The 23,593-nt window shown below is 41.7% G+C and overlaps 2 protein-coding genes across 2 annotated transcripts; both read left to right on the forward strand.

The window, feature by feature from the left end:
* The first annotated feature begins 483 nt into the window (after positions 1–483).
* Positions 484–8,510, forward strand: LOC116450857 (histamine H3 receptor-like). Its single transcript, XM_032123744.1, has 3 exons — positions 484–1,707; positions 4,250–4,416; positions 6,984–8,510. The coding sequence occupies exons 1-3, from the start codon at positions 1,461–1,463 to the stop codon at positions 7,773–7,775; spliced, it is 1,206 nt and encodes a 401-aa protein (XP_031979635.1). The 5' UTR covers positions 484–1,460; the 3' UTR covers positions 7,776–8,510.
* Positions 8,511–13,124: 4,614 nt separating this feature from the next.
* LOC116450862 (histamine H3 receptor-like) lies at positions 13,125–20,428 on the forward strand. The gene is made up of 3 exons (XM_032123759.1): positions 13,125–13,427; positions 16,698–16,864; positions 18,860–20,428. The coding sequence occupies exons 1-3, from the start codon at positions 13,181–13,183 to the stop codon at positions 19,643–19,645; spliced, it is 1,200 nt and encodes a 399-aa protein (XP_031979650.1). The 5' UTR covers positions 13,125–13,180; the 3' UTR covers positions 19,646–20,428.
* The last annotated feature ends 3,165 nt before the right edge of the window (positions 20,429–23,593 follow it).

Here is a 23,593-nt window from a genome sequence, read left to right on the forward strand (position 1 = left end):
GGTCTCGTATCGAACTTCATATGTGTAGATGCTTTGTGACACACAGGCTTTTGAAGCTTGGTGTGGAAGAGTTGGATATTTAAGATTCCAAGAAATCAAGTTAGATTTAAGATCCAATAAAAAATTTTGAGGGAGGGAGAGGGAGTACAATTAGGCAGCTATTATATACTCCTGGAAAGCAAGAGTGTGGCAAGGTCAGCTGGCTCTCATGAAAAAAAGTGAAACTGCTGAACTTCATCTTGATGCTTCAGTATGGCTACCAGAAGAAAGGCTACTGGTATTAGTAATTGTGCCATAGTGTGTTTTCTGCAGTACCTGGACATGAAATAAAGCTTAAACCAGTGATGGACATACATGCTGTGAAGATATTTGCATGGATAATAAAGTTTTGCATTTTTGTACTACTGCCATTCAAACATTCAGTAAAAGCACTTGGCAAATGCTAATGAATTTTTCCCACAGCAGAGGCAAATACATGGCAGCCAGCGTTTTCCAGATTTAAGTATCTAAAATTAGACACCAAAGTGTTTTTAGAACCCATAATAAAAATGATTGAATTTTTACAACTGTAGAATACTCACAGCTCTCTGCAAGTGGCTTCATTACTCATACAAAATACAAGCATTTGTGGAAGACAAAAGCCTCATCGTGTTAAAGTTAATTGCCAAGCTCTCATTCTCATTCAGGGAGTCTGTATTTAGTTCCTTGGTTCTGGAGCAACAGCAGCTGGTGCTGTATCACTGAGGCTGCTGCTAAGATTTTTAAAACTGATTCCAGTGGGAGTTTTGAACTGATCTCTGAGGGTTGGGCCATTACAGGTTAACTGCTCTGGTAAGTAATTGTATTTATGCTTATTTACATCATATCAGTTTTCAGCCCCATAGTCCACAAAAAGGAGAACAGCAGCAACAACAAAGTTGACCATGCATTTGTCAGCAAAAAATATATTACAGTAGAGAGGGACCAAAGGCTTGCTGAATTGCAACAATGTCAGATAAACAAGGATGAAATTAAAAAGTCGTTTATATTCTCATTAAGATATGTACACAGGATTAAGAAGCAAAATTTAGAAGAAGTTGTATATAATGCTAGCAAGCAAAACACATCAGGAAGGGAGGGAGGAAAGCAAGAGTGAACCTCAAATCAGCCCTCCTGACCTCCACAGATAAGAATCGGGTTGCTTAAAGAAGAACTTGCATTTTAAAATATGAGCTTGAAAAAACTGCGTATTTCTTAACCAGAACTCTGCTAGAGCTACGCATGCTTTAACAACTCTTAAGAAAACTAGATTGATCTAGCATCAAAAGTTTTTAATTTTTTCCCGTCCTGAGGCAATTTTTTTTTGGATGCTTACTGGATGTTTCACTCATCCTATTTTAACTCTTTATGAATCTCAGCCTTTTGGATAACTTTGCCAGATACAACTTCCTTCCCAGACTGACCTGACCTGGATACCCACCATGCACAACAGCACGGCCGAAGCTCTGCACGCGGCTGCAACGCGTAACGAGACGTGGCCCAGCCAGTCGCCGAGCTCCGAGTTCTCACTGGGCGTGCTGGTGCTGCTGGCTTTCCTCATGGTGTTGCTGTCGCTGGTGACCATCCTTGGGAACATCCTGGTGATCCTTGCTTTCATTATGGACAGAAACCTCAGGCATCGGAGTAACTATTTCTTTCTGAATCTTGCTGTTTCTGACTTTGCAGTGGGTAAGTCACAGGTGTGGAGCCTCGTGCTAATTGTGTTGTAGGAGTCTTAGGAGCAGCAATGGTGTTTGTTTTCTGTGTGTTTTCTTCTGAGAGAACTATTTTGCAGCTGTGTCTGGGGGTAGGATCAGGAGTGGTGGAAGCTGCATGAAGTATTTCAGCAGCCTATGATTTTTCAGAAAAAAAAGGATGCTTTGTTAGTTAAGCAGGTAATGTTTAATGCTTCAGGATAAAATACTACTGTGGGAATTTTATGGAATAACAAAGAATGGTGGGAGTTGTTTGTGAAGAGTTTTGGCTGAAATCTAGATAGTCAAATCAAATACAGCCTATATTGTCTGACAGATCTTGCATACATGGCCAATATCTTCTATTTCAGTCTGCTGTCACACAATACAGATCATCATCTGACGTTTGTGACTAAATAATGACAAATAGTACTTTTAGACGTTTTGCTGTACATGCTCTATCTAGGGTAATACCTTGGGAATATGTGTTTGTATAGGTAAATAAAAATTACAAATCAAGCAATTTCTAAGAAGTTTGATGCTACATGTATATTTATACATAGGGACACAGTTTGGAAACTTGTACTGAGAAGAAGTACGATTGAAACACGAGTGTGATACTCAGTTGGAGACTGATGTATTGCAATATTCTTTGAAGTGTTGGCTGTCTGCTAAAAGCTTTGGTTAAATTATTGAGTGTGTAAAAGGATGGTTTTAAATAGTTGTGGCTATTTAATGAAATCTGTATTCTGACTTATATCACTTTTTTTTTTTTTTTTATGTACATATTTAAGAAGTATACTGAAAGAACAAAAGAAACTTTTCTTTTAGTTTATTGCCAGTGCCAGCAATTCTGTCAGGGGCACAACTTCTAACAGTCCTATCCTTGTGATGTCCAGATCTCCTTGTATAATGTTTTGATCTCTTCCTCTGTATGTTTGATGTCTTCTTCCAGCTTATTTCTGCCTTGTTGTGCTGCAGAGCTCTTGCTGCCTGCTCTCCATTTACAGTGCACTGGAAAAAAACAGAGCAGTGAGCGGAAAACCAGTGGACAAACTGGTGTTCTCTCATTGACTCACAATCTAGTGTCATACTGAACAAATACCAGCATCTAGCTGAGAAGTATGAGGTAAATAACATTCTCTGTCAAAGAAGGAAGTACAGCTTGCTTGTCATTACCTATTTTCCATAATTTTTTGTTTTGTGGTATTATGTTTATCTGAATGTCTAGATTTATTCATAAATTTGGTTAAAAGCTTTGCCTTTGCCTTAATTTGACTTTAGAGTCAAACTGATTTGTATTTTTTTAGCTATATAATTTAGATTTGGGGTATGCCTAAATTATCCTTACTTTCTTCTTGATCTAAATTGCTAAAAGCCTGCAAGTCATTTGCTTATTCTTTTAACGTATCTAACCTATCTGATTTTGACATTCAGCAACCTTTGCTTTGTCTCCATGCTTCTGGACCTATAGCTGCGTTTGAATAAAGATCTCTTGATTTGTACTAGAGGGAGAACAACAGGAACTGCAAGATTTGTATGGAAATGCAAACTCTCAAGATACTCGGTTACAGTAGTACACACACTATTATGCAGTAAATCTAAAGTTGAAACCACAGCTTTTTTCCTGATGTGAATGTTAAAATCAATAATGTTTTGCTCAAAGACCAAGTGCCAATTGCTCTGTAAATGCAGTGATTCCGTTTTGTTGCAGTGTCGATGCTGTTCACTGCATTTCTGCATCCCAGCTGACTGCGCCGTTAGCTCTTCAGCCTCCCAAGGCTGCACTGGGGCTCAGTAGGGTGATCACCTCAAAATCCATTAAAATGAGGTCATGTTGGCACTTTCACAACGTTTGGATTTAGCAGCCTATATTTAGGTAGCCGTGGGTGCGGCTGGGTCACTCATGTGTGTTCCCACAGTCTGGTGAGTTCCCATAGATAGTATCCTATCAGCTTGCCACTGAAAAGTGGTTATTATCAAGGTTTATGATGAGAAGAAATGTTAGGCTGGGTGTATTTAACTGTGCTGTTCTTGTCAGCCTTTTGATCATACAGTTTTAAAAATTAGTCTGGAACTCGTATTTCTACCAGAATTTACTTCTGGAACACTTTCAGACACATATGCTTCTAAGAGGATAAAAGCATGGCAACTGGGTAATTTATTGTAGAAAACAGTGAATTACATGGAGGGAAAGATGTTTTTGTTTGTTTTAATTTCAGCAGATAACACAGAATAGTGTTTACTTCAGTAGCTAAAGCAGTCAACTGCTCCTTCCTTTGGCAGGTGGTGTTAATTGGAGAAGTAACAATGATACATAATAAACACGATGCACCTTCCAGAGAGGTATTAATTTTAAGAACATTACTAGTACCTAGTTTTTAGTAAATGTTATTTGGTTGCAGGATAATACAAAGCCTTCCATGTGGGAATTCCAGTCAATATGAATCATGCTTTGATCAGATACTGCAGAAATGTTTCTCTGCTCTCATGTAGTGCAGTGCTGGCTGACGTGTGTGTTCGGTTTCTTTTCACAGGTGCATTCTGCATGCCCTTGTACATCCCTTATGCCCTGACAGGGACATGGCACTTGGGAAGAAGCCTGTGCAAGCTCTGGCTGGTTATGGACTATCTTCTGTGCACAGCTTCAGTGTTTAACATTGTCCTTATCAGCTACGACCGTTTCCTGTCAGTTACAAAAGCTGTAAGAATAACATTTCTATTTATTGCTTTATATATATTGAGATTTCTATAAAACTCAAGAGTGTTTCACAGTTAGCACTTTAAGCTAAATGGTGCTTTGTTGTTGGTACCATACTTTAATGGAGAAATGGTGATGGTTCAATGTTGCATTGGGACTTAGAGATAGGACATTGCCTTGCCTATGACCTCAATGTTACCCTCGTGCCACCTGCACTAGAAATTATTGAATTACACTACACAGGAGATGGGAAGGTCAAGGTGGGAAAGGGACAGCAGGCATGTGGAGCATTTGGGCTTTGGCCATTCAAAGTGGTGGTGGTCACGGAAACTAGGTTGAGTCAAGGATGTGCTAAGGCTTGGATAAATTTTCTAAGAAGAGGGTATGGAGAGACGTGAGATGGACTGAGTGAAGATCAGATGAGGATCTGAATTACTACAGGGGGTGATTGACATGTGCTGACAATGAGCAGTTGAGTGGCAACTGATCCCTTGAAGCAAAAAGAAGAATGAATCCAAATATGTGGAGAGGTAAGAGATGTTTCTTGAGTGTTGTCATTCTTCTGTTTCAGAGGATATCCAAGGACTCAAGTAATAAATACGATCATTCACCATTTCTAAGCTCTAATTGGTGTTTGGTCATAGAATTGTAGAATGGTTTGGATTGGAAGAGACCTTAAAGATTATCTGGTTCCAACCCCCTGCTGTGGGCAGGGACACCTTCCATTAGACCAAGTTGCTCAGCGCTCCATCCAGCCTGGCCTTGAACACATCCAGGGATGGGAGCACCCACAGCTTCTCTGGGCAACCTGTTCCAGTGCCTCACCACCCTCACAGTAAAGAATTTCTTCCTAGTACCTGATCTAAACCTACTCTCTTTTGGTTTAAGACTATTGCCCCTTGTCCTGTCTCTACTTGCCCTTCAGGTCCTGGAAGGCTGCAGTCAGGTCACCGCAAAGCCTTCTCTTCTTTCAAGGTCTGTTTGCTTGAATGACATGTTTCATATTAGATTGGTAGGTTCTCATTTGGGAAGTGCTGATACGATGCCTAATCACTTTCCCTTCTTCCCCAGTGGTGTGGTTTTACAGTTGGATTTTGCTGGTTTGTTGTTTTTGTTTGTTTTTTTTTTAAAGCTGAACAGTAAGTTCAGAGTCCCTATATCTAAGACATTAATGAAGCTGCAGAGCTTAGAATGTGAGAAATGTAAATTGAAAGGACTCCTGTAACCCAGCTGAGATCCATGTTCTTATTCAATTGCTGTTGGTCTTCTTTAACATGATCACATTCTGGTTTTCTTCTTTAGGTTATTAGGATGGAGTGAGTCCAGGAATGTGTAACAGGGCTGTTGTCCAAAGAAAAGACACCATGCTTCCTCGTAGACTTGGGATCAACCTCTGCCTCTGCTGCAAACCTAGCCTGTGGCCAGGGTCCAGTCACTCCAGATGGAACAATCTGTGAAGCTGTGCCCAGCTTCCTGTTTTCTGCCTCTAAACTGAGCTGCCTGTGGTCTTGCATAGGGTGGCAAATTCATTACTGCAGACCTGGAGCTGTGCACAGAGCTAATATGGTGCTTTAAGATATAGAGGAGTCTGAATCTTTAGGTTACAGATATTTAAAACAGAGAATCCAAACCAATGTGTATAACCCTGCACTACTGCTGTGATACTTGCTGGTGAAATAGGGACAATGTCCTTTGTTTGGTGTGTGGCTGTGAAGGTGCCATTCATTACTCTCTGTGTAGCATGCAGGTGCTCTGCTAATAGGAATAGGAAGCTGATGAGGAAGGCAGCAGTTCTGAGGAAAGCCTGAGATGCCAAATGTTGAACAGTACAGAGGAAATAAAAATATCCAGCTTTATCATCAACTTAGCAACTTTTGTGCTATGAAAGATGCAGGGGGACAAGAGTATGGCTGGGCTGTTACAGGGTGGGCTTAGCTCTTGTATTTCCTAACTTTGGATGATTTTATTTTAATTCTTAATATCCTGTCTGGCTAGACATGAAAATCTTTAAATTTAATATTTAATATTAAAATAGAGTGATTCAAAAAGGCAGGGGATGTTATAGTATACGTCTGGGATAGATTTTTCTGCTATGGCAAGAGGAAACAGTATGAAAAATTACATTGTCTGGTGTTTGCAGTCTCACATGGCAACCTGTGTAATATAGAAGGCTTCTACTTTTGCTGGGCATGTAGGAACTCCCACAGCTGCTTTCGCTCTCTGCTGAGCCTGGGCTGATGTATCATAAACCTATTCCTTACCAATTCCTTATTGCTACTTTACTGTGTGGTGGAAACAAGCTATCTCCTTTCATACCATGAAGCCAAATGATAGTTTAGCCATCATAATTTCTGCTTCTCTCCTATCCCCAATATTAAAATAAATCACAGAGCTACAGTGTATAGAGAACAAGACTAGCAGTTTTTCAGAACCTTACATAGTGAAGATGTCCTAGGTGTCTGGGGAGATACAGAACAAATATTACATTTGGCTTGATTTTGTATGGGTTTTTTTGACATAATTTTTCCAAAATGTTATCTGAATATGTGACACGTCCTTTTTGCTCACAGGTATCTTACAGAGCCCGGCAGGGAATAACATCCAGCCCTGCCATCAAGATGGTGGCCATCTGGGTCTTTGCCTTCCTGCTCTACTGCCCAGCCATCCTGCTTTGGGAGCACGTGGCCGGACACAGCGTGGTAGCGGCGGATCAGTGCTACGCCGAGTTCTTTGACAACTGGTACTTCCTGCTGTGTGCATCCACCCTGGAGTTCTTTGTGCCGCTGCTCTTGGTGACCTACTTCAACATGCACATCTTCCACAACATCCAGAGGCGCCAGCGGCGTGGCAGCGTGCAGGACTGTGAGCCTCCAAGGAGGAGCAGCTTATCCTGGAGGTTTTGTGGCTTGCCGAGGCCAGGGGCTTCATCTTCATCAGAAGCAGAGGACAGTGTTTCATCACTGTCGAGGTCATGGAGACCAGCAGTGGTGGCTAATGGTCCATCTCGAACAGAAACCAGTTCTACAGCTCTCAAAAGGAACTTTTCTGCTTCTTTCTGTTCAAGCACTGGATCAAAACTGCAGCGGGACAAGAAAATAGCAAAGTCTCTTGCCATAATTGTATGTGTGTTTACCATTTGCTGGGCCCCATACTCTTTATTAATGATTATCCGTGGGGCCTGCCAAGGAAAGTGCATCCATAGCTCCCTGTATGAAGCAACTTTTTGGCTTTTGTGGATCAATTCCTCTTTGAACCCATTTCTTTACCCTCTCTGTCATTTGCGGTTTCGAATGGCTTTTCTGAAAATATTATGTCCCAAAAAGTTTGCGACATTGAGATCTGGTAACACACCTTCTTCTTAGAGAGGTGATATAAATGTCTTACAGATAAGGTTCCTCTGTTATTTAGTGGTACCTTTTCATATGTGTCATCAGCATACACAGAGAAAAAACCCATTTGTTTACTAATGACATTGGTTAAGAGTGCAGCAGAGTTATGTAGTTGCCCTGATATTGCTAATTTTCAGGATCTCATTTTTGGTGTTGCTGGTATGATGCCAGATTAATTACCATCTAGTACATTGAAATGAATAACAAACTTTGCTGGATGTCCTCTTGGTTTGTGGGTGTGTGTATATTTTTTCCTTCTTTTTTTTTTTTCCCCCTTTGTTTAATATATAGAGCTGGCACTGTGAAATAACTCTTCTATCGCTATCTCCATAGAGTTACTGAAGGGAGATACCTGCTCATGTATGTGTTGAAGTAAAATTTATATCCTATTTGTGAACCTAAAGCTATCAGTGAAGAAGCAATTCTGCTATATTTTTAAAAGGTTGTAAAAGTACTCACAGAAGCAGTATATTTTCATTTAATAAACTATTATGAAGACAAGAGAGTGCCCTCTCCTTCTTATAATCCCCACAGTGAGCAAAATGCAAGTGAATGGACTGCCTAACCTGCCATATCTGTCCTTTTCAAATTTTAATGTAGTTCCTGCCAGGTGTTGCACGACACAGTATGTGCAAGTTGGTAATTCTGAATGATTTTCAGAGAATGAAATTTTCCTTGGTAAGAGAATTTTGAGATTTGTTATCCAAATAGTCACAGACATAAATGGTTGTTAGTCTTTTCACCCATACTGTTTTTTCACCTGACAGTGGCTGCCTCTTTGGTCACGCTTAAATGACATTTAGTGCCAGATCTGTGCACTATGTGATTGCCTAAAAGATAGGCCAGGCTTGGGCACATGATCACATTCCTGTTGAATTAGCAGAGCAAGCAATGCTAACTTCATACTGGATTTATGATTTTGGCTGGCTGTGCAAGAATAGACAATAGCCTCTCCAGTGTAAAGCTTTGCAAGTGCAAAGATATTCTATCAAAATGTCTGGAACAAATTTGATTTGACAGAGTGATTTTTATACTAGATCAGTTCTTTGTGTCCTGTTGCTGTGACATTATACAGATTTTCTCTTCCTCAGAACAAGTATCAAAATGGATTTTTTCTATTGGGGAGCAAGGGCCATATTCACTGCTTGAGAATGGGGTTTTCAGAGGTCTGGAAGCTGACACAGAGATGTCTTAAGCAGCTCTTAACAAACAAAGCAGTTGAATACCCAGTGCTGAAAGGAGTGAGTAGATGTGTTGGAGAAAGCAGTGGAGCTTGATTGCACCCCATCCCATGTGCCAAACTTTCTTACCATGTATTGAGTATTGCAACTCACCCAGAAGGCTTTCATGGATGGGTAAGTGAGAGTCACTGGCTACATTTTTTTCTCTCCTTTTTTGTGATTTTATTCCTCTTTGTTTATAAATATGAAAATGTATAAAATAAGGAAAGAGAAATCTGACGCACAGAACAATGAAGAGCAGCAGTTAATTAAATAGTTTTGATCTAATTTGAAATTGGCTGTAGAAGTGTTGCCATAACAGAGTACTCCTTTGCAAACACAATTCAAATGCATGGAAGCAGCTTAATTATAGCACAAAATTTGATGGCTTTGAAGAGCTAGAATGTCTTTCTGTTCAGAGATCTGGAACTGAAGACTCCTCTTCAGCTGCTCAGTTTATGAGTCAGATTCTTTCTCTTCAGGCTATGGGTCAGTTTTCACACTGGAAGATTATCTTCCACTGTTCATTCTCGCTATGCTTCCTTGCCTCACATGGTTAGTGTTACGGATTGTGAGCCTGATTGGTAAGAGAGATGCAGCTTCAGGAGGAGGTCATTGATTCAGCACAGTTGTTATTGCTGTCATGAGCTGTGGTGCTGGCAGAGACTTTGTGAGGTTTTTTTCCCGTGATGCTTAAAAAATCTAAACACACAGAGTTAAAACATTTATAGAATAGCTGTACTAAGCATCTGTTAAATAGAGAAACTGAAGGTAGGCCCGAGATAGAAATGTATTTGAGTCGTCTGCTTTTCTATCCCTATGCTTGTAGTATAAAAATTTAGTTTGCATTTTGTGCTTAAAGATGTGTTGTTTATTTTGGAAAAATAACCTACAAAATAATTGACTAGATAAACTGAGTCCACTTTTTGCAGTGCTGGAAAACTAATTTGTCAGGGAATTTGCCAGGCAGCACAATCTGCAGCGAATTTGAAACAACATACCATGGTGAAGCTACTAGAGATCAGTGTTTTTTAGAGTTTGTTTTACACACACAGTGTTCAAACTGTTTTCTCACACCACTCCTGTGTATTAGAAAAATTTGTTGTATTTTTCTAATTGTTGAAAACTTTGCTTAGTGCTCCCAGGGTAAGTCAAGCACTGGGTTACTGTGCCCACAGCTTTAAAACTGTCTTGGTCAGGGTGGCATCATAAATATTCTCCCTTGTAAATCACAAATCAGACATTTTTCAGGCTTATGGTAAAATATTTATTCAGCTTTTGTTCTTATGCCCTGACTCAAATGGATGTTTCTTGCCAAAGGGTTTTCTCACCCAGGTCTCTCTATCCAGTCACTCATCCATTTCACCAATTCATGTCCTTGAATTTTCTTCTGTCTTTGCAGATGTTCAATAGGCCTCATAAATACATGGTGACAGTATGACTTTGTGAGCTTCAACTCAAGCCACACCAGTTTTTTCTACTTTGACTCTCAGATTAAAAAAAAAGCTCTCAACAAATAAAAATTACATGTTGGAAGAAATTGTGTTATCTTTCGTTTGTTTATTTCTGGAACAAATATTGAACTTTAATGATTCTCCTAATGTCCATGTCATTTATTTTCCAAAGGAGGTACCACATAGATTTCCCCCTCAGTGCCACACAGGACTATGATTAAAACTTCAACATTTGATTTATTCCCTAATTTTAAAAGCAAATGACTATATTCCCTTTTCCACTAATCTAGTAATTTTATCGAAGAAGACAACCAACTTGCTCAGGCATGGTAAGTCCATGCTGACTGTTCCCAGTCATCTTCTCCTCCCCCAGGTCCTCAGAAATACCTTCCAAGAGGACTCACTCCATTATTTTCCCAAGGATTAAAGACGATCTGGCATTTTGATCTTGTGGCAGCATTTGAAGATCATTGCAACATTTGCCTTTCTTCAGTTGGGAATCTCCCTTCATCTCCACAACCATTCTAAGAGGAGAGAAAGTGGCCTTGCAAAGGTGGTAGCTGGTTCTCTTGATAGCCCAATGGGTTCCATGGACTTTTATGGTCAAGTCCTCTCAAGTAATCCCGCTTTATTCTCACCTGCTCATGGCAGGTCTCATCCTTGAACACGTTCACTAAGCGTGAAGGAAAGGGAGACCTAGTTAGTGAGGAATGAAGCTAAGGAAGCACTGGGTACCTCAGCCTTATCTGCACCTGCTGTCACTGGATAACTGCTCCCATCCAGCAAAGCACCTATATTTTTATTTTTCACCATTTTGCTGTTAATGGGGTGGCTGAAGTTCTTCATGCTGTCCTTGATGTCCTTTATAAGCATCAGCTCTAGGTGAGCTTTTGTTTTCGTAACATCATTCTTACGTGGCCAGGAAACATTTCTAAATATCTCCTTCGTATCCTGTCCCTCCTTCAAACTCCTTCATGCTGCCATGTTACATTGTAGTCCCTAGGGTCATGATACATCTGCTTGTTTCCTTGAGAACTCGGATGGACCATTCTTGTGCATGGAGGTTGCTGTCCTTAGAGGCAGGCCTTCAGCTTCCTTGAGCTCCTTGTCTTTTGGATCTGCCTCCTATGGGATCCCACTACCACTTTCCTAAATGGAAGTCTGCTCACCTGAAGCCCATGGTCTGCACTGCTACTGTCCTTCCTCATCCCCTTTAGGATCTTGAGTTCCACTACCTCATCATCACTACAGCCAAGTCTGCACTGATAGCATCCCTAAACAGCCCCTTTTTTACCACTGAGCAGCTGACCCAGCTATGCGTCACCGCCACTGGCCCACGCAGGACTTGTATCTGCAGGTTCCCCCTGACAGCCTCCAGGAATCCTGTTCACTGCTTGGACCTGCTGTGTTGCCCTTCCAGCAGATGCCATGAACTCTAAAGTCCTGCACGAGAAGCAGATCCTGTAGTCCAGACGCTTCCTTGAGCTGCTTAAAGAAGACTTCATCACCTTCCTCACCCTGAGCTCTGCAACATGCTCTCACCACAAGGCCACCCATGTCAAGTGTGGCTTGGTGACTGCCCAGGAAGCTCCAGTGCCTCCTCTGTGCTTCCCAGGCTGCAGCCGTGCACACACAGCTAAGGCAGCTGTGTCTCCTTGCCACGTTTTGCCATTCCTGAGGTCTGTTTCTGTCACCCAACACCTTTTGCTTTAATGACTCTTTACAACATATTCCCTTTGTTCCTCAGCAGAGTACTACATCTTTCCTCCCCACATCTTTCCTACCCTCTCTTTCCCTGTTTCTTGCCCTACATCTTCTCAAGCACCTGGCATTATGGCTGCAGTTTGAAATGCTGGTCACACCGTGTGCCATGGTGCTACAGAGTCGGTGAGTGTCAGCCACAGCCATGGCCTGCCAAATTCTGTGCACACCTACCAAAATAAATGGAATTGTGGTGAGGAAGGGTTATCTTTTTTTCACACCTGCGAAGGGCTAAAGGCTTGGCACTTCATGGAGTAAAATCTTATCTAGGATTACTTGGGAGGTCCAGGATTAGATGGGCCACACTATAAAGACCCCCAAAATCCAAATATTTGGTTTGTTCTTCCCAGAGCTTCTGATTAGGATGAGCTGAAGAGGTATTGGTTATGCTTCTGCTGCATGTAACTGCATTATAAATGCTCTGTAACCAGCAACACTAAGAAATATCTCTCTGTTATTAACTGTAAAATTTAAAAAGTGTTACAGCAGCAAGTGCAAACGTGTCTACATTTTACTATAAGAGAAATAGAATTGTAATAATATTAATCCCGTTCACCACTGTGGAGGTGAAAATGAGATATGGTTTTAGCTTCAGCACAATTAGGTATGTAAAACCACTTACACATTGCTAATATGCAAACTGCTTGACTGTGAAGAAAGTTATTTTCTGAGAAGCTTTTTTGACATCAGTAGATAAGGATCTGTGTCCAGGAAAGACACTGCTTATGAAGTGTCTTTCTTTAGGCCAATAGGTGCATTCAGATCAAGAAATCTTAGCGAGTCCAGGTCTTGGAGTCTTGTGTTCCATTTTTTCGATACTGTGAATCTTTTTTTTTTATGTGTCAGTATTCAGCCCAGCCTGTTAATAGACTTGTCCCAACCTTTTGGATAACTTTGCCAGATACAACTTCCTTCCCAGACTGACCTGACCTGGATACCCACCATGCACAACAGCACGGCCGAAGCTCTGCACGCGGCTGCAACGCGTAACGAGACGTGGCCCAGCCAGTCGCCGAGCTCCGAGTTCTCACTGGGCGTGCTGGTGCTGCTGGCTTTCCTCATGGTGTTGCTGTCGCTGGTGACCATCCTTGGGAACATCCTGGTGATCCTTGCTTTCATTATGGACAGAAACCTCAGGCATCGGAGTAACTATTTCTTTCTGAATCTTGCTGTTTCTGACTTTGCAGTGGGTAAGTCACAGGTGTGGAGCCACGTGCTAATTGTGTTGTAGGAGTCTTAGGAGCAGCAATGGTGTTTATTTTCTGTGTGTTTTCTTCTGAGAGAACTATTTTGCATCTGTGTCTGGGGGAAGGATCAGGAGTGGTGGAAGCTGCATGAAGTATTTTAATAGCCCAGTATGTCTCAAAATATGTTATAATGAGAAATGCATCCTTTCTCATAAAAATACTTTTAATGTTGCTTCAAGAAAAAGGAGAAACTGTTATGTGTGAATACTAATTGAAGAGGTTGTTTGCTACAGTTTATGATTTACCTTTGCCTCTCCTGTAAGAGTGTTCATCACACACTTCAGAGCATCCTTATATTTGACAGCTATGTGTGATACATCCAGGTAAATGAATTACTTCTCTACATAGTACTAACGGTTTATGAATGTATTACACTACAGCAAGACACTTTATCACCCGGTCTTTTTATTGGCTTCAGCTTAACAGAGGCTATTGACCCAATGGGTTGTTCAATACCAGTAACACCCTGCTGGCATCTCTTGTCTACATTCCTTATTGGTCCCCTCTTCCCATAGTGCCACTACAGAACTTTGGGAGAGTTGGTTGCTGGAGCTGCCATGGATCCAGTCCTGGCTGGTGATGCCAAGTGAGGCAGTGGTGGTGTGAATGCCTAGTGCAGTACTCCTCCATGGCTGGAGCCAGGGAAACAGTCCCTGCAGCAGAGAAAACCTGACAAAACCATGGTCCCATGGCAGATGTGCCAGCAAACATCTTGGCCTGAGGCTGGCAAGGAGGTACTGCTGCACACAAAGGCTTTCTCTTCAGGATGGCCACAGAGACCGGTATTCACTGAATCGTGAGAAAGGAAATCGCGGCCACAGACCGACTGCACTTCTGACAATACCGTCCCACCAAATGCTGCTCCTTTGTCAATGCTGTGTAAAGTGTATCAGTTTAGCCTTTAAGGTTTTCCTTCATTTATGCCATTTATAATATGTATTGCCTTATTCTGGGGCTTGTCCCATGGGGCAGAAACCAAACGATGCATATGATGAAGCCTTTGCTTTCCTGCCAAGGCAGACAATTTGCTGGATCTGCTGTTTCATTGCTCAGTTCTTCTGCAAAGGTCTGTTTCTCCTCGTATCTCATAGCTTAGTCAAGAGAGTTAAATATCTACCTTCCACATCAGTTCTTTGTGGCTGGTGCCTCATGCATTCTTAAATCAGCCAAGAGGAAATGATTGCCATCAGATTGCCATCAGCCTATACAGACTGTGCAAATCTAAGATTTTGCTTCTGATATTGATCAGCAAATACTTCATTTTCTGAAATTGTTGTGGGGTTGTTTTTCTTAAAATTTATTAAAAGCCTGGAACCTTTCCAGGGATGTGACTCATGTTTTTGCATCCACTAATTAGTAAAAATAAGAATAGCTTCAAATGTAAGTGCTTAAAACCTGGAGTTTGCCTCTATATGTTTAGCTAAAAGCAGTCATTACTTTTTGACATGGTGCCAAACATTGATCCCATTGAAGTTCATGAGAACAGGAGCTGTCATCAGCAACTATGAGAAATGTGTATTTAGTACCAAAGTGATGCTGCTTGTATTTGAGGTATATGTTAAAACAAGCCATCAGTACTGAAAGCCCTGTGAGCGTTTCCCTGTTGAGAACAGTCTGTCAGCTCACTGCCCAGGTTTTATTGTCAGTGGACCACATCACCCTGGATATGTTTAGTAACTTCTAAGATCTTGGTGGATATGTCAATGTACCGGTTCGGCCAAATTTAGAAATATATCCTCTGAGAGAAGGCACAACCACCCCTCCCCCCACCAGGTTTGGGGAAAAAAAAAAAAATTTTCCTCGAAGGAAGGTGAAGAAGATAAAACTATTTATTTAACAAACACCCGGGAAAGGAAAATAAGGTTAAATGGTAAAATCTTTCACTGTGGAGGAAAAACCTGGGAAAGCGTTAGAGTCCTCCCTTTGGTCTCCTCGGAGCTGGGGCTTGGCCCAGGGCCAGGCCCTCTGTGCCCGGGGGAAAGTCCTCCCGATGTGCTCTGAGGTTGAAAGCAGTCCAGTAGGAAAGGGAGAAAATCCGGAATTCCAGAGAAGGAAAAGCAAAGTCCAACTCTCAGTCTCTCTCCGGAGAACAAGAAAACTGGAAAACAAACTGGCCAAAAGCTGACTGGAAAACAGCAAGCCGGGTGCTTCCTCGCTCCCTTGCCACAGCTGGGGGGAGAAAAAAACCTGCTATCTTTATATGACCTTGAACAAGCTGCAAACTGCTTTGAGAAAATTTTGCTCAATTTTTTCTTCCTCCTCTCAGGCTCAGTTTAGAGGCATAGAAAGGCACAAAAATGAATTTCTGGGCATAGGCAGCGATATGGGATACACATCATAACGTCACCCCAAGACAGTCAAGAAAAGAATAATCTGGAGAGTTTAAAATGGATCTTGAAACTGCATAGAATTTTCTATTTGACTCTGGTAGATCAGCATTTTCAGGAATGTAGCATGAGCTATTGCACCACACTTTTGAAAGAATATTAGTGTTAAAATGAAGAAGTTGCTGGCTTAAAAATAAAACACAAACATGATTTTTGCTTAATGAAGTACTTCAGTGGAAAGTCTTTTGGACAAAACACAAATTTAACAAACCAAAAAGTAGTTCTGGAGTTATTCTCAGGTGGAGAACAAGCATGAAATTAAACATTCCTTGAAAATGGGAGATTCATACTTCTGCTGTGTCTGCTCTATCTCTGGTAAAAGAAATTTCCAAACACCACACAGACAGCCCAATATATTGTCTTTAGCTTACAAATGCTAACCAGTCTTACAGTGATAACTGCTATTGGCAGCACCTTTAGATGTGTTTGGGGGAAAATTAAAACACAGATAAAAGAACAGAGGAAATACAATGATGAGGTTACATGTCAGAATGCAACCACAGTGCATATATGCTGCAGTACTATTATATACCTTTAGAGAGTCTAAGTTGGTTAGACTTAAGTTTTCTTCTTCAGTAAATCCTTCTTTGCTGATTTGCTTTGAGCTTATTCCCAACAATCAGCATAAATCACACTAAGATCGAAGACATAGAAAGTCACCATCAGATTTCATGAGAATTTGAGGATTTCTGTGTGTAAATTACACATTCACCTTAATAGATTTGTTGATTTTTTTACCCAAGTACCAGCATAGTGTGTCTCTCTGCTTCCAGGAGTTTGCAATCCCCTATGAACCGCATGGTGTCGTTGTGGTTGCTTTCCACAGGTGTGTTCTGCATGCCCCTCTACATCCCTTACAGCCTGACAGGGAAATGGCACTTGGGAAGAGGCATCTGCAAGCTCTGGCTGGTTATGGACCATCTCCACTGCACAGCGTCAGTGTTTAACATTGTTCTTATCAGCTACGACCGTTTCCTGTCAGTTACTAAAGCTGTAAGTACTCTGTTTATAGCTTCTCTGATTTTTTTCCTTGGAGGATTATATTCACCAACCTTTGCCATGCTGATGAGCATAAGCCCAAATTTAGTCAAGATAATCTCTCAAAAATATACTGGCGTGTGGAGATTATTAGATATTTGCAGCTAGATGGGGTGAATATTCCATTGAGCATGCTTCAGTGCAGAGCTGGTCAACCAGGACCTTTCTCACCATTTCTGCTGCAAGTTGCTGTTGTGTTACTGCCTGAGGAAAAGCAGGCTAGGGGGTAAAAAGGGTAAGGCAGCAGACTGGTAAAAAAGGAGCAGGGAAAGAGGAAATTCAGAGTAATTGATTTGGGTTTGGACCTAAAATCAGGTATGAAAGGAAAAGACAGTAAAGCTAGGGCAGTGAAATAAAGGACACCAGGGAGGGTGTCTAGACCTGAGATGTGGTCACAAATGATTCTGGATAAGACTGGGAGCAAGAGCAAACAGACAGAGAGTGGAACAAGGGACAGACTGGAGTCACTGCCTGTAGATACGCAGCAATAAAATCCTCTTGGTGTCTGGAGAAGAACCTCAAACTTCAGACACATTCTGTCTGCTTTCTGTGGAGAATCCTACATACCTGGTGTGTGCTTTATGTCTTGGGCCCTGCTAGGGGTGGAGGCCAGCATTTCTCACCAGCCACATTGTTAGCTCAAGTGGCAGGGAATGTCACAGAGAACTAAAGGTTCCGGTTCTTTTGTGATGTATGATCATGTGATAGAATTTCAGTCTTATTTTTGTTAATGATAACTAATTTAAATTACTAGATTTACATTTTTACTAAATTTTATTATTTTACTTTATTTTAATTAAAGAAAACATCTGGGAAATCAACCACCAAAACTTTTGTTGTGTAAGAAACCTCACGCTGGAGAGCCAAAGACTCAGAATTTCCAAAGTGCAAAATTCAGAGCTTCTATACAAATGCAATTAACACCTATGGGCATTTGTATAATAGTTCTAGTGACATTAAGTCAAACTTTTGCTATCAATTGTATGTCTAAGCTCTCAGAATTACACATTCATCCTGTGAAAGGGATGGAGCAGGATGTGAACCACAATATAACTATCTGTTCTGCAACATATAGTGGAAAATAGGTACTGGCCCTGGAGTGGGTGGAGAAGGAAGGAAATGGGTGATTTTTTAGTTTCATCAGCTAAGGGCTGTGGTGCAGAAGTGGTATCTATTCCTTCATCCTCATGAAGTGTCCAGTAAGTAATTTTCTCATAGGTTAAATCTATGTGCCTCATTTTCTGTTGAGCACCATGGTGCATACCATTATTTGTTTGTAAAATGCTGTATAAAGCAGTGCTGTTGCCAGTGAGTGGGAGTCATGCTCCAAACAACTATAAAGTGCTAATTCCTCTGCTAGTTCAGACAATAGGTGTCTCAAACAGGGCATACCAAATTACTAGGTACAGATGGATGATCATGTTTCGTCCCCTGGACCTGGACCCTCACACAGTGATATTAACCTGTAAGAGAGATAACCCTATGCTCTGTCAGCATCAATGAACTAAACAGACTTGGGTGAGCTTCAGCTGATCAGCACAGCTACAGCTCTGTATCACCAAGCATCTCTTGAGTTCCTCCCCTGTTACTATTCTTACTTCCAAAATGAGTCTCTACAAGTCTGAACTTGTTACAGTGGGGATTCTGTAACACGATGTATCAGACAATGAGGCCCGTGGGAAAGAAATATATATATGGACAGATTCGTGGTAGATGTTTCAGAGAGATGTTTATTTCTCCAGCCGCATGGCTGGAGCTCTGCCGAGGAACTGTTCCAGTCACCGGCCCAAGGGTCCTTCTGCCCGCGCAGGGAACACAAACCAACCAATGGGAACGAGGCTGAGCAGGGACAGGGAAGCCCCGTGTCTGTGCCCTCAGGGCCCCTCTCCCAGGGCTACACGGCAGGGGAGGGACCCCAACATGACCTGTTTATGTTTATTTCCCTCGCAGGTATCCTACAGAGCCCGGCAGGGAATAACATCCAGCCCTGCCATCAAGATGGTGGCCATCTGGGTCTTTGCCTTCCTGCTCTACTGCCCAGCCATCCTGCTTTGGGAGCACGTGGCCGGACACAGCGTGGTAGCGGCTGATCAGTGCTACGCCGAGTTCTTTGACAACTGGTACTTCCTGCTGTGTGCATCCACCCTGGAGTTCTTTGTGCCGCTGCTCTTGGTGACCTACTTCAACATGCACATCTTCCACAACATCCAGAGGCGCCAGCGGCGTGGCAGCGTGCAGGACTGTGAGCCTCCAAGGAGGAGCAGCTTATCCTGGAGGTTTTGTGGCTTGCCGAGGCCAGGGGCTTCATCTTGTTTGTCAGAAGCAGAGGACAGTGTTTCTTCCTCCATGAGACCAAAGAAAGAGTCTTTGGTAACTGACTGCTCATCTCCATCCAGAGACTATTCTATAACCCCAGAAAATGACTGTCCTGTTTCCTTCTGTGCAAAGACCAGATCAAAACTGCAGCAGGACAAGAAGAGAATGAAGACCCTTGCCATAATTGTATGTGTGTTTGCCATTTGCTGGGCCCCATACTCTTTATTAATGATTATCCGTGGGGCCTGCCAAGGAAAGTGCATCCATAGCTCCCTGTATGAAGCAACTTTTTGGCTTTTGTGGATCAATTCCTCTTTGAACCCATTTCTTTATCCTCTCTGTCATGTTAAATTTCGAATGGCTTTTCTGAAAATACTATGTCCCAAAAAGTTTGCAACATTGAGATCAGGTTCTTTTTAGAAGGAAAAAAAAAAGCAGGTCCAAGAGGAGCTGGATGAGGGATGTAAGTAGCCACTGTTTGAAATTAGTCTGTTTCAGGAGATTAAACTAGTTGGAAAGTCTAAATAAAACTTTCATGAAATGTCTTCCTGCAGACAAATGCGCATGCCCAAGTTTTGTGTACTTTTCCCAGCTATTTTAATTGGCCAGTTAAAGGCTATTGCCTCTGTCTGACTTTGCCTAGTAGTCTACCCATATTATCTTAATTCTAGTTGCTGAAGATGCTCTCTTCAACTGCAGTACAGCTTATATTTTTGTTCACAGGTGACATTAGTTAAAAATACAATAAATTGTGTATTACCCATAGGGTCAATTGTATTCTAAAATTGCAATCTTCTCTGTTCTATTTCTTTTGAACAATTTTCACTGCATTCAGAACCTGATTTTTGCCTATATGAAACAACCAGTGAAGTTATGACTTTGTTGTCAGGCACATAGCAGGATTACTTCCTTTCACGAAAGGTTTTTGGCCCACAGAAGCAAATAGGGACTACTTTCAAAAACTTGGATGTATGTGGTCTCTGCAGAAGGCCATCACTAGCTATATTTGCTCAGATACAGCAGTAGAGAATTCAAGTGTGTAAAGCACTGCTGTGGATGCCCAACTATTCTGCAAGAAACCAGACTTCTTCAGATATAGTTTTGAGAGATCACAGGGAAGAGTAGTATTTGTTCTCACTCCTTGAGGGGGAAAATCCCATTCTGTTTCTGTTGCAAGCTCTTAGTTGGAGGTTGTGATTAATGGGTATATTCCTTACGCACTGTATAAGGCTGTGTTTGTTCTTCTGCATGAGCCAGAAAAACGGCTGACCTTGATGTCTGCCTGTCGTATGTGTGGTGAGAGCTGAGACAGCTTGGAGGTGATCTTCTTTCAATACACACTATCCATACTGTTAAGGGCTATTTAGTTGCATAGCTCTGGAATTACCAGGTACTAACTTCCTTCCTAAATAAACAGGTGTAACTTTAAAGTGTAAATAATTTCTTTTCATCACATAGTCAGTAAGTATAAGGCTGGGAAATAAATGGAAGAATGAAAACTAAAGAAATGTGAGAAGTATTTGGTGTCCATTTTATTTTGTTGTATATTCATACAGTAGATTAGTATATTTTACCTAACAGTCTTCTGAATATTCTTCTAGGCTGCATTAGCATTAATCACAGTTACATATTTTGCTATACTATATGATAATTTATACTCTTCTACTTATACAAATTACACATGTATTCAGCAATGTAAGAAGTATTGTCTCTCAAATATGTGATGAAAACTCTGATATTCAATAGAAACTACTTTGAAGACCCATGTTTTGCATCTGTTATAAGATTTTGGCCAGAGAGTTGGGCTTGTAATTACTGCCAAAAGTCAGTATATATATCTATATCTATATCTATATATATATGTATCTCCAAAGCATGCCAGAACACAAAACACAAGAGCCACTACACCCACCTATTTTCTTTAAGTGCAGCATGTACCAGTCTTTCATCTGCAAAGTTTTTGTCATTCTTTTAAAATGCCACTTGTAGAGTCAGTAGTGTTGAACACGTGCAAACAGATCCGTCTGTGTCAGCTTTCAGAGAAAATCCTCCTTAAAGTTTATAAGACATACTTTTGACTGTGTCAGCAATACAGAGTTAAAGATTTCATTCTAGTTAGCTTATCAAAGATATCTTTGAAATTTAGCTCTTGCCATGTGTAGACAAGGACACATAATCTTATATCTATGACGTGTTACATTTTTTTCTGTTCTTCCTCTTTGTTGTTCACATCTTTTGCTTTCTTCTCATACCACCCCGGTCTCTGCCACAACTCTTTGGTGCAGGCCAGAAGAGCTGAGTGCTGGTATCAACAGAGGCTTATTTATAAGCTGACTGAGGCCTTGTGAATTCTGCAGCAGTGCCCTGTGCAAAGCCAAGGAAAAGCGAGTTGAGGTTAGTTGATACAAGATATGGAGGACAGGCTTAGGTGCTCTGAGGAGCAGTGAAACATTTAATGCTGCCTCCATTTGGGCTGACTTGACATGTTAGGAGTGATCAGAATAAACACTGAGTGGACAGGGCTTCTTGGTGCAAACTTGCTTTTAGAGGTGTGAGCAGACATTTCAGTAATACCTCTGGCTTATTTTTGTCAGCCTTTGCAACTGTACTGGGAAATAATTTGTGAATCTATTTGGTCTTATCTCCCTCTCTTTTCCTTACCTATTGTTAGTAGGATAGAGGAGTCAGAAAGAAACTGGTGGGAAAGCAAAATGGATTTGTTTAGGTGAGGGGCTAGGTTAGTCTCTTTATTCTTCTGATGTAGAAATTATTTCCAGCAGAGAAAGGCACAGAATCACAGCATTGATGCTATGGTTTGGATTGGAAGGGACCTTTAAGATCACTTGTACCTGGGTAGGGACAGGTACAAACCTTTGACTGGATTGCTCAAAGCCCCATTCAACCTGGCCTTGAACACTTCCAGGGACTGGGCATCCACAGCTTCTCTGGGAAACCTGTGTCAGTGCCTCATCATCCTTGAATTTCTTCTTAATATCTAATCTAAACCTGCCCTCTTTCAGTTTAAAGCCATTGCCCCTTGTTCTGTCACTACCTGCCCTTATAAAAAGTCCCTCTCCAGCTCTCTTGTAGCCCTCCTTTAGGTACTGGAAGGCTGTTTCCCTGGAGCTGAACAACCTTCTCCAGGCTGAACAGCTCCAACTCCCTCAGCCTGTCTTCACAGGAAAGGTGTTCCAGTCCTCTGATCAACTTTGTATCCCTCCTCTGGACCTCCTTCAACAGGTCAATACCCTTCTTAGGTGGGGTGGATGCTGGATGCTGAACTGCAGCTGGGGTCTCACAAGATCTCTGTACACTGTACCCCTTACCTTTCAGCCAGGCTGTGGAAACCCTTGGAACAGTCGGGGGAGGGTTTAGACCAAGGAGACTTGTAGACTGTGAGTCCTTGTGGAAGTTGCACAAGTAACCTGCATTACTGACCTAAGTAATGCTTTCATGCTGATGGCATGAAATTCTTCCCATACCTGCTCTGAACCCATGGTCAGTGCAGGTCCTGCAAACCATGGCCTGGGATCCATGCTGATGAAAGGCATCAGTAAGGCTGATGGTTAGAGGGAAAATCTGATACTACTGTCAGATGCAGATTTCACTTCTCCCTTGGACTTGTGGAACCATAAAACAAACCAAAATTCAGATGTCCAAGACCAAAATCTAAAGTTGAATAAAAGACAGTGCCATGCTTTTTAGGAGGAATTTGTCTGGACCTTGGAGAGGTGGCTTTTTAGTTTCACTACCAAACAACAGCTTAGTCCTTCATAAAAAATCGTCCTTGGGCTCAAAAAAAAAGAACTGATGCGGGACCTGTTGCTGAGAAACCTTAGTCAAGACCAATTAAGTCTTACTGCTGTTTGTGTGAGGGCCTTGTGGGCACCCAGTAGGACTTAAATGCCATGACTTGACCTCCCCTGGACCTCCAGTCCTGACATCAGCCTGGGCCTAGGAGCATTGTTATACTGGGGTGGTCCTCTCCCGAGATACATGAGGGCCTGTAGGCTGCTCTGAGCTCTGTCTTCTGCATTTTTTTGAGGCTTTAATTGGGCTTCTGAGATTTGGCTTGGACACAGCTTGTCACCTCATGTTCTGTCATGTTCTGCCCCAGCCATACTGGGGGAACTGAAGTCATCCAAAGCAGCATAGTCTGTGATATCACTCATCTCTCAGAAAGATTCTCAGTTCTGCCGGCAAAGCATCTCTTGCTTTCTTCCCCCCAAAAAATTCCAGATCCCACTCTTTTTTTTTTACCAGTGCTATCCTAATACTTCATCATTATATCAATCTTCCTGTCACTTATATCCTTCAGTGATGCATTTTTTTTCCTTTCAGAGTCACCACATTTCTTGTACTCTTGTA

This window comes from Corvus moneduloides, chromosome 1, assembly GCF_009650955.1.
Source record: "Corvus moneduloides isolate bCorMon1 chromosome 1, bCorMon1.pri, whole genome shotgun sequence".
Taxonomy (NCBI): Eukaryota; Metazoa; Chordata; class Aves; order Passeriformes; family Corvidae; genus Corvus; species Corvus moneduloides.

Bases quoted from the DNA above. Each gene is read 5' to 3' on its own strand.
- LOC116450857 (XM_032123744.1), top strand. From the start codon at position 1,461: ATGCACAACAGCACGGCCGAAGCTCTGCACGCGGCTGCAACGCGTAAC. The intron at 1,708-4,249 runs GTAAGTCACAGG...TTCTTTTCACAG, and splicing joins TGTTTCTGACTTTGCAGTGG to GTGCATTCTGCATGCCCTTG. The intron at 4,417-6,983 runs GTAAGAATAACA...TTTTGCTCACAG, and splicing joins TCCTGTCAGTTACAAAAGCT to GTATCTTACAGAGCCCGGCA.
- LOC116450862 (XM_032123759.1), top strand. From the start codon at position 13,181: ATGCACAACAGCACGGCCGAAGCTCTGCACGCGGCTGCAACGCGTAAC. The intron at 13,428-16,697 runs GTAAGTCACAGG...TGCTTTCCACAG, and splicing joins TGTTTCTGACTTTGCAGTGG to GTGTGTTCTGCATGCCCCTC. The intron at 16,865-18,859 runs GTAAGTACTCTG...TTTCCCTCGCAG, and splicing joins TCCTGTCAGTTACTAAAGCT to GTATCCTACAGAGCCCGGCA.